General features: G+C 36.4%; 1 protein-coding gene across 9 annotated transcripts in view; it reads left to right on the forward strand.

Moving 5' to 3' along the window:
• The window catches only part of NFAT5 (nuclear factor of activated T cells 5), a 142106-nt gene extending 131936 nt beyond the window's left edge, over positions 1 to 10170 (forward strand). For all 9 annotated transcript variants that reach the window (XM_003814542.5, XM_008967247.5, XM_003814541.6 and 6 more), the window contains 2 exons: positions 710 to 953; positions 1937 to 10170. In XM_003814542.5, coding sequence (XP_003814590.2) covers positions 710 to 945 — 236 coding nt within the window. In that variant the 3' untranslated portion in view covers positions 946 to 953; positions 1937 to 10170. The remainder of the gene's footprint in view (positions 1 to 709; positions 954 to 1936) is intronic.
• The last annotated feature ends 2973 nt before the right edge of the window (positions 10171 to 13143 follow it).

A 13143-nucleotide genomic window follows, 5' to 3' on the forward strand; every position in this document is an offset into this window, starting at 1 on the left:
GTATTTTTGTTAGAGGCGGGGTTTCACCATGTTGGCCAGGCTGGTGTTGAATTTTTGACCTCAAGTGATCCGCTGGCCTCGGCCTCCCAAAGTGCTGGGATTACAGGTGTGAGCCACCACACCTGTCCTGTATAGTTGTTTTAAGAGTACAGATTGTAGTTAGAACTCTATCACCTATAGACTATAAGATCTTGTACAAGTTATTTGGCTTTTATGGGTCTCAATTCTCTCATTTAAAATGGTAATAATATTACATACTTTACATGGATTTGGGGAAGATTAAATATGGCAATGTATAAAAATGTGTGTTTGCCATTTTAAGCTATAAACTTAAAAGGAAAATGAAGTCAGAATGACAGATAATACCTTACCCAGTTGAAGTAAGTAGTTTCTCAGGAGGTAGAAACTCATCTTTAATGTTTATATACCAAGGAATTTATATAGGACTTTTGATATTTAAGCAAAGTTGTATTTTTAGACTGCTTAAAGGAAACCTAAGATGAATTCCAGTGCCAGTCTGTGAAAACCTTTTTCTTGGACTATCAGGTGCCTAACTTTTAGTAATATACAAGGAGAATGCAGTAATGAATTTTCCCCAACAACTAATAAATATCTTTTCATGAATCTTTACTAATCAGATAGCTTCTATTTTTAATGTTTCTGCAGACTGTAGTCAGCTTTTAAGCTTCTGTTTTCAATGTCTCTGCAGACTGTAGTCAGCTTTTAACCTCTGGACCAGCTACATTGCCTGATCAGTTGATGGCCATAAGTCAGCCAGGCCAACCACAAAACGAGGGCCAGCCACCTGTGACAACACTTCTTTCTCAGCAAATGCCAGAGAATTCTCCACTGGCATCCTCTATAAACACCAACCAGAACATCGAAAAGATTGATTTGCTTGTTTCATTGCAAAACCAAGGGAACAACTTGACTGGCTCCTTTTAACTGGATATGTAAGTATTGCATTTTGGCTTCTTATTGAAAAGCATCAGATTTTATTCTTCTTAACAGATTTAGGTTAAGTAATAGTAGTTCTAATCTTTTAAAATGTGGCTTTCTCACAAGATGATACTTTTTTACTCTGAATAAAATTATTCTGAATGATAGCTTATGGTCATATAGTTAATACAGACCAGGCCAGGCGCGGTGGCTCATGCCTGTAATCCCAGCACTTTGAGAGGCCAAGGTGGGCGGATCACGAGGTCAGGCGATCGAGACCATCCTGGCTAACATGGTGAAACCCCGTCTCTACTACAAAATACAAAAAAAAAAAAAAAAAATACAGACCAAACATCCCTAGTCCAAAAATCCAAAATCCAAAATGCTCTGAAATCCGAATCTTTTTGAATGCTGACATGACATCTCAAGTGGAAAATTCCACACTTAACCTCATATGATAGGGTCATAGTCAAAAGTCAGGCTCACAACATGCAGTTTATTTGGTGTCCCCAAGGGTAAAAAAGATCCTCCCAGCTCCCTTCAGCTGTGATAGATTTTTTTAGGTGTATGTGAAACAGAAGTGAATTTCATGTTTGGACTTGTGTCTTATCCCCAAGATATCTCACTGTGTATATGTACATATTCCAAAATCCAAAAAAGAAATCAGAAACACTTCTGATCCCAAACGTTTTAGATAAGGGATACTCAACCTATATTGGACATTCCTTCTGCCTCTGAGCTTCTTTGCCTTGGAATAACAAAACATCTGATGAGTATGCAAAATGTGTTTCCTTTGTACTATATATTGGATATAACCATGCCTCACTTATCCCTTCCTCCAGAAATAAATATTGAGTCAGAAAAGTCTGTGGAAGATCAAATATGATAAAGTTTTACTTACAGTACCATAATATACTTTAGGATCATTCAGGGTGTCAGAAACTTTATAAATGCTTCCCTCCCTAGTAAGTTACATTAAACTTTTTCTCTTTTTTAGAAATTCCACGAAGAAAATCCTGATTCCAAGATGTCCTGAGATCTTGTGGTCCCATGAGAATTATTACTTTAAAAACAAAACAAAATATGAAAAACTGTGTTTGAGTAAACTGATAGATTTTACTCTGACTGCAAAAGAGCACACCTATGCTGCTTGTTGCAGTGACTAACCACCAATGTTAACATCTTCATACTTTATATTCCTAATAACAGTGATGACTGAGAATCTATTTGAGTTTCCAGCTGGCAGAATTAATTGTTATTATTTTCCTAGGCGCAGTTTCCTTAAACGTACAGTTTAAATTCAAGGCTGGACCACTCAGTTATTATTGCTATTAGAAAATAATATATCATGTTTACTTTTGTTCTTCATTATTTTCTTTCCTGCATTGTTTTAGTCAAGTAATGGCTTTTGAAAAAGTAAAGTTCAATAATAACTAAGGCTGTGATTTTTTTCAATATAAAAGGCACAGCTGTTGGCCAAAGTGAAGGAATCTTTTTTCAGTTTTATTGGAGAAACTGAAGGGTAACATTCTAACAAGTAAACTGTATGTGCAGATAAAAGTACTCTTGATTTAACACAAAGGCAGATGATACACTTATAAAACTGGGAACAGCTGGAATGCTATTGATTTTATTTTTTCAGAGAGTTGTTAGTTCTCTGGGTTTCTACTAAGGGGTTTAGCCATAACTGTGCATAGAAAAATAATTATCTGTAAAAAATGAAGGGGATAATATATGATAAATTATGTTCTGATATCCTCCTACAGTAGTTTAAATTGACAGAAAAATTTGAATGTTTTCTTCTTAACCCAGTCTTAGGCTGGTATTCCCTTTTTATATATATCTATATTACTTTTCACCTCTTTTTCACTTTACTTTAGAGAACTATTAATATACTACTGGCTTCATGACCCTGTAGCATCTTTGGCCACTTTAATCTAGGGTGACCTAGCAATCCTGCAGCACAGGGCAGAGAGTACTGTCTTAGGAATTATTGGGAGTTGATTCCTGAGAAACGACACATTTTTCCCCATGAACGGTGCTGTTCTGAAGTCTTCAAATTTTTCCCTCTAATAGGAAACAGTATAAATTTTAATTAAAAAAAAAAGGCAAACTAAAATTTCTTGAAATATCACTTCTCCCTGATCTGCAGTGAGTATAAATTCACTTGTCACCTCAGTGCTTTACAGTTTGAAGTGGTCACTTACCTGATGGTTCCCACAAGCCTTAGGCTTTACAGGGTCGTATCATTGACTTAAAATGAAGAATTAACTTGTGTTACATCTATAAAGAGCAAAATAACACACTCCAGAACTTGGCAGTTGTAGCATTAGTTATACAGTTTTGGGTGTTCTTGCCACCCGTGGGATGCCTGCTTCTCACTACCACCTGTGTCTGGACACATGCTTATGTCTCATTTTCCTTTTGGCATGTGGAAAGCTGTCAATGCAGTGTAAGGCCAACGTGTGTGTGGCTTCTATGTGTTGAGATAATGTTTTGGTATCCTTGTCCGTGTCATTTATTTTTTAAGTGTACAAAAAATAACCTGGTAATTGTTGAAGGCTACTTTTCTGTTCTTTTTTTTTTCTATCCTGTACATTTAGTTGAACTGTGTGGAATTGTGGTGTTGGTTTTGTTTACACAGCCAGATTTTTCCTTCTTTTTGTTTTGTGATGATCTTCCTTTGTTCTTTGAATGTGCTCTTTTGTCTTTTTCTCTTTTTTCTCATGTTTTCTTCCCTCCACCTCCACCCCTTTCTTTCTTTCTCTCTCTGATTGAGAGGCATTGAATTACGTTTTCAGTAGTACAGGCTTCTTGCCGATATGAAGGGAACTTTTCAGAAAGAGACCTACTCTGGGTCATTTAATTTTGAATACAGTTTTCAATCGTTCAAGTTTTGGATGGTTTATATCTAATGTGTGTTTCATTTTTTTGGAAAGCTATATTTTGTATTTAGGAAATGGTATACTATTTTGCTATTTGTACTGAGTGAGTACATTGGCATAAATATAGAAATTTATATATATACATATATATAAACTATTCTTTTTTGCCACACATTTTTGTGGTAAATTTGTGAGTTTGTCTGATGTTCTACCACAACGTGGCGTCTGATAACAGTGAGGGGGGGTGGGGTTTGTTATGTCTTTATTGAGTATTTAAGTATCTTTTGAAACAAATGACCTGTTCATCTGTGGCCATTCCATCAGGCACTTAGTTCCTTGATGTCAGTAGTGGGCTAAAGGCAGCTTACTGTGTGTTTGCTGGAGCTTTCACTCAGCCAAGTGTTAGAGTCAGGAAACCCATTGAGGCAATGGCGTCAAATGGTGTTTCACAAGAATGAGCCATTCAGTCTTTGCTCACTATATATTTAATATTTTATTATTGTTGTTATTGTTATTATTAATTGGCTTTCTGTATTCTATGCCTTTTATTTATAAAGACACTAAGAAAACCCATGTTTGTAATTTTAATAACATTTTTCCCATCTTGTAATATCCAGAGCTACTTTATAAATTCTCTGAACCAAAAGTATTTTCCTCAGTGTATCTCTTCTCCCCCAACCCCTATTGGGAAAAATTACCCAGTATAGTTCAGGTTATGAGGAGGATCAGCCACACAATCCAGTGCTTCAGTTTGAAAATGTAAAACTCTAACCCTAAAGTAGGGTTGGTTGAAATTTCAGACAAAGCAAACCCAGCAGGTATAAAAAGTAGTATAAATAAAAATCTGTAAGTTATTTTTGAATTTTCTGAACTTTTTTCTAAGAGATTACATAGGAGACTAAAGAAATCTATCTGTTCAAGTTCTAATTAGGATGATTGTTAATACTGCACTGTGGATGAAGTGGCGACTGGCTTGTGTGCTGACTTCTGTGGTTTAGCAAGAGGTTTATTGTTATCAAATGCTAATTGGCAATGCCAAGGCACTGGGACCAATTTTCTGTTTTATAATATCTAAGTTTAGAACAGAATATATACCTGAACTGTAGTGGTTTGATCAGATGGAGACAGAAAACCCGATTTTTATTCTCATAAATTTTGTGGTTATTTATACAAGGGCTGTGCTATGCTACCATATTCTTGTTCAATAATAATAGGTTTGTTGTTTTTTTTACATTGTTAAATGTTCCTTACCCCTAAAGGTCAATGTTAAGTACAACATTCTGAAAATACAATTTGGCTACAAAGAGTATTCATCTTCTTTGAAGCTCAGTGGTTGATATTTGTGCTAATAATGCAATTTCCTGATTACTGTTACAAGTTATAGCTACATATGGGAGAGACTCAGTGAGCCAGCAAAGGCCATAGAAACAACAATTTATTAAATGTATTTATGGCAGAAGGACCTAAATAAACTGTGAGCCACCTTTTCTTCTTTATATTGTTACATTTAAGTGTTCTTGCTTTCAGCAACTCACATTAATGCTTGGAGCTTATCTCTTTCTCTCTCTGTGTGTATGTGTGTGTTTCCTTATTGTCATTCCATTATATATCCACACCAACATGGGTGACGATAATTCAAAGTCATATTTTGCCTCTAAGCTTGATCATGTTACCTTTATGATTAAAGTATCATGTTATTTAGCCAATGCAAATCTGTTTTAAAACAAATAGTTTAAAAAAAGAACAAGTTTTTAAGGGCTTTATTATAGAAGAAGTATTAATGAAGGACTTTCCTTCCTCCCTCCCTTTCCTCCCCTCCCTGCCTCCCTTCTTCCCTTCCATCTCCCCCTCCTCCCTGCCTTCTTTGTTTCTCCTTCCCTTATTCCTCCCTCCCTCCTTTCTCCCTTCCTTCCTTTCTTCCATCCATCCTTCCTTGCCTTTTATTTTTATTTTTTGTAATATCACATGTGCTGTAGTTTGGAATTTTATTCTAGTGCATTTCTTGCTCATCAGAACCTCAGCTAATCTACCTAGGAAAAATAGTATCAAAGGAAATGAGAAAGTTGTATCTGAGTCCCTCCAGAACTAAGATAATTCTTTTTGACCATTTAAGCCTTTATAAATGCTTGTTTTAGGAAAGTGAATCTGTTAGATGCATCAACAAATAATGACCAGGACAAAACGATTTAATAATTAAAGTCTCAAATCACCATGGTTATACATTTTCACCAGAAATAGTAATCTTACAATTTTTCATTTTTCTGATGAAGATTTCTGTTCCAATATCTGTTTCCTAAAAGATTTTTTAAATTAATTAGCTTTCCTCTGCTTTATGACCATAGGTTTTATCCCTAACCAAGACAGCTGTCTTATATCTGCATGCCTTAGACTGTGTGGAGGGACTCCATGAAGAAAGACCATAGGTTAGAAAAATAACTCATAGTATATACCCTAGTAAGTGGGTTAGTAGAATCTCATAACATGTATTAAAAAGAGGTTTTCTTCTCTGCTTGTGTCACTAGAGCAAAATTGTAGAGATAATGCTCATAATGCAGTAAATATCAGAATAATATCTACAGTATCATTTGTGGATGGTCCCAGGTCCCAGTGCTCTAGTTACTTTACTTCTTTTTTTTTTTTTTTTTTTTTTTTTTTTTTGAGTTGGAGTCTTGCTCCGTCTCTCAGGCTAGAGCAGTGTGCGATCTCGGCTCACTGCAGCCTCCACCTCCCAGGTTCAAGCGATTCTCCTGCCTCAGCCTCCCAAGTAGCCAGGATTACAGGCACCCTCCACTAGGCCCGGCTAATTTTTTTTGTATTTTTTTAGTAGAGATGGGGTTTTGCCATGTTGGCCAGGCTGGTTTCGAACTCCTAACCTCCAGTGATCCACCTGCCTCGGTGTCCCAAAGTGCTAGGATTACAGGCATGAGCCACCACATCCGGCCTAATTACTTCTTTAATCCCCATTTATTTTTATGCCATTCTAGCCTCATTTATTAATAAAATTATGTTTTTACTTTCTCTTTCAGGAAATTTTTTAAATTAATATTTTATATCTAGATCAAATGCTATGGAAAAGTGCCTTTTTATCATTTATAATTTCATTTTTCACTGTTTCCAAAAACACATAAACAAATAGTTTCAGTAGGTCCCAGCTTTCACTTTTTCCATTTAAACCTTCTTTTCTCCATTTCTTCCCTTTGGCTTAAGAATAAAAGAAAAGGTACATTGCTAGAATTGTTTCTTTGGGAGAGGGTAAAAGATTACAGAATTAGACTGTTCAGCCTTTATATAAACTAAATTTGTCTTCATCTCAACCAGCTAATGGTAGGTCTTATCTGAATACTGATGAGAATTTTAGCATCTGTGAAACTCCATGCACCAGATGTGTGTAAATTTCAGGAAGAAAGTGTTGAAAGCATTTTCTCTGATGTTAATTAGATGGAAATAAATCACTAAAACATAGTTTAGGTAAAGCCTGATTATGCCACTTTTTTTTAACTAGACAGGGCAAAGTTGTTTATGTTAGTGTACTTCTTGTCTATCCTCAGTTAATTTACCTAGACAAAAAGTGTCAAAGGAAATGAGAAAAAGGTTATATCTGACTCCCTCCAGACCTAAGATAATTCCTTTTGATCAGATACAGTCAGATGGAGTGCCTTGGTTTTTGTTAATTTTGCCTCTATTCCAGTTCCTTACCACAGCGGTGGTGCTTAAAGAAAGGATCATCAGCAACAGGTCAGGATAGTTTTACCTTTGGGATAGGGCTGCTTTCCCCGTGCTAGTATTTCTGTGACTGTTAGTGGCACTGAGGACTGCAAACTTTTATGCAATATTCTTAATACCCTATTGATATTATGCACTTTAATCATTCCAAAGAAGCCAAGAATGCTGTATAGTGATGATTCCTTCCTAATGAATTCATCTTAACTATTTAGAATGTTATGTCCCTTTTCTTTTGGATAGCCAACTTGGTATAAATGTTATATGGATTTTTCTAAAATGACTGTATAGGACTTAAGACTTTGAAATGTAATTTACTTATAAGGGGAAATAATTATGCTTTAGCACATCATTTTAGAAACGTCACATTTTAGAAACATTCAGCTTGCTAACCTACATGTTTGGGAATTCATTAAAACCAGTTGTCTATATATTTTGTGCCATGTATATAAGAACATTACAATATATCTTTTTCTACATATGTAGTATGTGCAACCAGTGGTTCTCAGAGTATGGTTCTCAGCCCACCAGCTAGTATCAGTATCACCTGGGAACTAGTTAGAAATGTAAATTCTTGGGCCCCATCCCAGACATACTGAGTCAGAAACTCTGGAATAGGGCCCCGCAATCTGTTTTCACAAGCCCTCCAGGTGATTCTGATGCACATTTTAAAGTTTAGGAACCACTGGGCTAAGACTCTGTTGAGATATAGAGTTTTTCTTCCACTCAGACTGATATAGTTATACATTGTTCTTCATGTAAATTCAGCTTAACCTGGTTATCTATAATCTTTTATTGGCAAAAGTTAATTCTCAGTACTGCCTATAGAGATATAGTGTATTTTATGTACATACACAATTAGTCTAATTCTTGATAATTCAGTTAATTTAGTTTGGCATTTTCCTACCACTTACTAAAAAGTTTACATTAAATGACTGATTTAAATATATAGGTGCAATGTTCTATGTTTATTTTAATTGTTATGACATTTAAGTAGCTAATATAATTGACCGGTGCTAAAGTCTCCTGTTTATCCATAAAATGGGTACATTATGGGCAGTGTAATACAAGCTTTCTTTTCATTGCCTAGTACTTTACCAGCAGACCACAGTTTTTCCCTGGCTAGACCAACCCTCAGAACAAAATCATCATTCCTTGTATTTATATTTGTATCTGAGATAGTAAACAAGATGGCTGGCCAGGTCAACATGGCACCTTAACTTATTTTTTTAATAGGTAAAACTTCTTCAAAAGTAGCTTGCTTTGTATAAGAACTAAGCTATCAGTATAGATATAGCTATCCTTGGAGCTTATGTTTCAGACAAGAATTATTTACTAAAATAAATAATAAACAAGATAATGCATTATACAATTTGGGCATTTCTCGTTTCTCAAGTGTATGCATCGTGGTAAATATAAACTAACCACAAGATAGGTAGATTGATTCATTTCATTTTAATCTCCTTGTGTAATTCAGTACCTCCATAATTGTTCTAATCTTCTTCCCACTGTTTACAAATTACCAGTTAATTAACTCGTGAAAGAAAAATTCACATATCAGAATAAAAATAAATGTATACTCACTTTATAAAAATCACCACTGCTGTCTTTCCTTAATACTAGCAGTGGAAATGTAAGTGGCTTACTCTACAAATTTTGGTGCTGGCAAATACATAGGCAAACTGTTGGGAGCTGCTCTAGTTACATTCCTCCCTTCTTATTCCCTTTTTCTCTTCCTCACTTTATTGCATAACATATTCCTGTACCCAAAGCATTCTACCACAGTTCTATTTGACTCCCACTTGTAATAACTCCTTTAAAAAATTCCGTGTTTAACCATATGACCCTGCTTGCTTACTCATATTCTCCCTCCCTCTCCCCTTCCTTTCTCTCTCTTCCAGAAGTCATTTGCCTGGTTTGAAATATTTTGTAGGGATTGCTTATTATATTATTTTAGCTGATGAACCTCAGGACAACATCTACACACACACACATACATAAACGCACACAAAATCTCAGCTGTTGAAGAGTGGGCTTGGAATCAGACTTCTGTGTCCAGTAAAAAACTCCTGCACTGAAGTCATTGTGACTTGAGTAGTTACAGACTGATTCCAGTGAACTTGATCTAATTTCTTTTGATCTAATGAATGTGTCTGCTCACCTTGTTTCCTTTTAATTGATAAGCTCCAAGTAGTTGCTAATTTTTTGACAACTTTAAATGAGTTTCATTCACTTCTTTTACTTAGTGTTTTAAGTATAGTACCAATAATTTCATTAACCTGTTCTCAAGTGGTTTAGCTACCATTCTGCCATTTTTAATTTTTATTTAATTTTATTTGCTTGAGCACACTGATCAACCACTGAACTGCCTTCTTCCATTGTCCTGCAATGATATAAGGGTTACATTTTTGTGTATATGGCTTTCATAGTTGGGATTTCAGAGCACTGATACCAGATATTTTCAGTTTGTTCTCTGGGGGAATTTCATTTGCATCTATGTTTTTAGCTATCTGTGATAACTTGTTAAATATTAAAAAGATATTTTGCTTCTATTGGAACATTTGTATACTCGCAACTATATTTCTGTAAACAGCTGCAGTCAAAAATAAAACACTGAAAGTTTTCATTTTGCAGTGGATAGCTGTCTTTTTTTTCCTCAAACTTTGTGAATGGAATTGTGTGCATGAACAACAGTTTTGAGCAGCATGAGTATATGGCTGAAATTATAAAATCATTAGGGAGGAGGTGTGAAATATACACATATTTCTGAGTAGTTATTTTGTGCCTACCATTTTGCCAGGTAGAGTATAAGTGACTCAGTGTGACAGAATTTTTGTTTTACGTATAATTTAAATGTTTCATGTTTAGTAAAGCAATACATATACACGGAGGTGCTTTTGATGAAAACCAAGTCTCCCCATCCCTCAGTCCCATGCCCAGAGACAATCTCTGTTTATTCTTTTGGTGTTATTTCTACATCTCTAAATTAGCGCATATCAGAGTGTGGTACACAACTACCCATGGTACGTGGATAAACACTATTTTTAAACTTACATGTATAAGTGTTTTGATGCGTAATAGAAAAAAATATAGGCTGGGCTCAGTGGCTCACGCCTGTAATCCCAGCACTTTGGGAGGCTGAGGCAGGCAGATCACCTGAGGTCAGGAGTTCGAGACCAGCCTGGCCAACATAGTGAAACCCCATCTCTACTAAAAAAAAAAAAAAAATAGCTGGGCATAGTGGCAGGCACCTGTAATCGCAGCTACTTGGCAGACAGAGGCAGGAGAATCGTTTGAACCCGGGAGACGGAGGTTGCAGTGAGCAGAGATCGCACCATTGCACTCCAGCCTGGGCAACGGGGCGAGACTCTGTCTAAAAAATAAAAAAATAATAATGTGTCTACCTACCAGAGTGAGGGAAAAAGTGAGTCAAATTAAAGAAAAATAGTAAATCACTGGGCTCAGTGGCTCATGCCTCTGTAATCCCAGCTACTCGGGAGGCTAAGACAGGAGGATCACTTGAGGCCAGGAGTTGGAGACCAGCCTGAGCAACATAGCAAGACCCTGTCTCTATTTTTTTTTAATGTTTAAATGAAAGGAAAAAGGAAGAAAAATATTTTTTTAAAAATGCTAATACAGATACATGGGTGTCATGAATATGGTATCTAATTGAATCGTAAAAGACATTGCTTTAGACAGTATACTTATACTTCCTATCAAATATAGACAGTATCTGTTGATTCTGTAAAGGAGTAACAATTCTTAATACATCCAAATCTCTATATATATCTAAATGAGTTGTTAGGAGATTTTATATATATATATATATATAATTTATTATTATTTTTTAAACAATGCTTCTGTTCTAAATACAGTATGCCTTGCCAAGCATGGTGGCTCATGCCTGTAATCCCAACACTTTGGGAGGTCGAGGCAGGAGGACCACTTGAGCCAGCCCGGGAGTTCAAGACCAGCCTGGGCAACAAAGTGAGACTTCGTATCTACAAAACATAAAATAATTAGCCAGGCATGTTGGCATGCGCCCATAGTCCCAGCTATTCAGGTGGCTAAGGTGAGAGGATCACTTAAGTCCAGGAGTTTGAGGCTGCGGTGAGCTATCATCATGCCACTGCACTCCAGCCTGGATAACAGATACTGACACTGTCTAAAAAAAAAAAAAGAAAAGGAAAAAAAGAATAAAAGTTGTCTTTTGGTGTTTATTGACTTCAATGGCACTGAAAATGAGCAATAACCAAATGAAATGTAATAAGTATATCAAATTATATATTTTGGTTCAAAAAAAGCTTATGTGGGCAAAATACTGATCTGAAGATGGGACTACAATAGGATGGGGCTGCCAGAAAATCTGATGCAATCTCAGTTACATAATTTAAGTACAGTGTCCAGAATAAGGGAGGTAATTGTCCTGCTCTACTCTAAGCTGGTAAGAGCCTTACTCTATTAACTTACAAGAAACAAATTATCTGCAGCCATCTAAGCCTAGAAGAGGACCAAAATATCATTTTTCCCTGCTGAGAACACAGTAGGGACTCTAGAAATCAAAAAATAGCTATACCTTCTCAACAGCAACACTAATGGTCTTATTCTCAGAAAAAGAGATATTGGTTGCTACTCTCATGCTCTATTTCATGGTGCCATCTCTGCTTCTATTCTACTGAGGCAATATAACATAGTGTTTAAAAGCATAGGCTCTTGAGTTTGCCTATAATATAACCTCCATTCCTCAATTTCCTTTGCTATAAAGTGAAAACAATAACAGAACCTTCCTTGCAGAGTTGTTGAACGAGTTAAGCAAGTTAGTCCATGTAAAATTACCTAGTTCCTGGCACAGTAAGTGCCTCCTAAGTGTTACCTTGTATTAGTATTACTAGTCCTGATACTACTCTGCTCTTCTAGCTCTTGCGCACTACTTCTCACATCCTTCTATGTATTAGTCTGTTTTCTCTTGATTTTAACAGAATACCTGAAGCTGGGCAATGTATAAAGAAAAAGAATTTCTTACAGCCATGGAGGCTGAGAAGTCCAGGTGGAGGGGCTGTGTCTGGTGAGAGCCTTCTTGCTGGTGAGGACTCCCAAGAATCCCAAGGTTTTGCAAGCTATCACGGCAAGGGGGCTGAGCATGCACTCCAACCTGGGTGACGGAGTGAAACTGTCTCAAAAAAAAAAAAAAAAAATCATGAGGGAGGGCTCTGTCCTCATGAATAGATTAACCCACTACTCATGGATTAATGAGTTATCATAATTGGGCAACTGGCTGAGCATGCAAAGGACTCAGGTCTCCCTATTTTAAAGCCACCAGTTGCCCGCTTATGATAACTCATTAATCCATGAGTAGTGGGTTAATCTATTCATGAGGACAGAGCCCTCCCTCATAATTTTTTTTTTTTTTTTTGAGACGGTTTCACTCCGTCACCCAGGTTGGAGTGCAGTGGCACAATCACGGCTCACTGCAGCCTCTTCTGGGCTTAAGCAATCCTCCCATCTCAGTCCCTACCCCGAGTAGCTGGGACTACAGGTATACCCCCACTACACCTGGCTAAGTTTTGCATTTTTTGTAGAGATAGAGTTTCACCATGTT

Source organism: Pan paniscus, chromosome 18, assembly GCF_029289425.2.
Source record: "Pan paniscus chromosome 18, NHGRI_mPanPan1-v2.0_pri, whole genome shotgun sequence".
Classification (NCBI taxonomy): domain Eukaryota; kingdom Metazoa; phylum Chordata; class Mammalia; order Primates; family Hominidae; genus Pan; species Pan paniscus.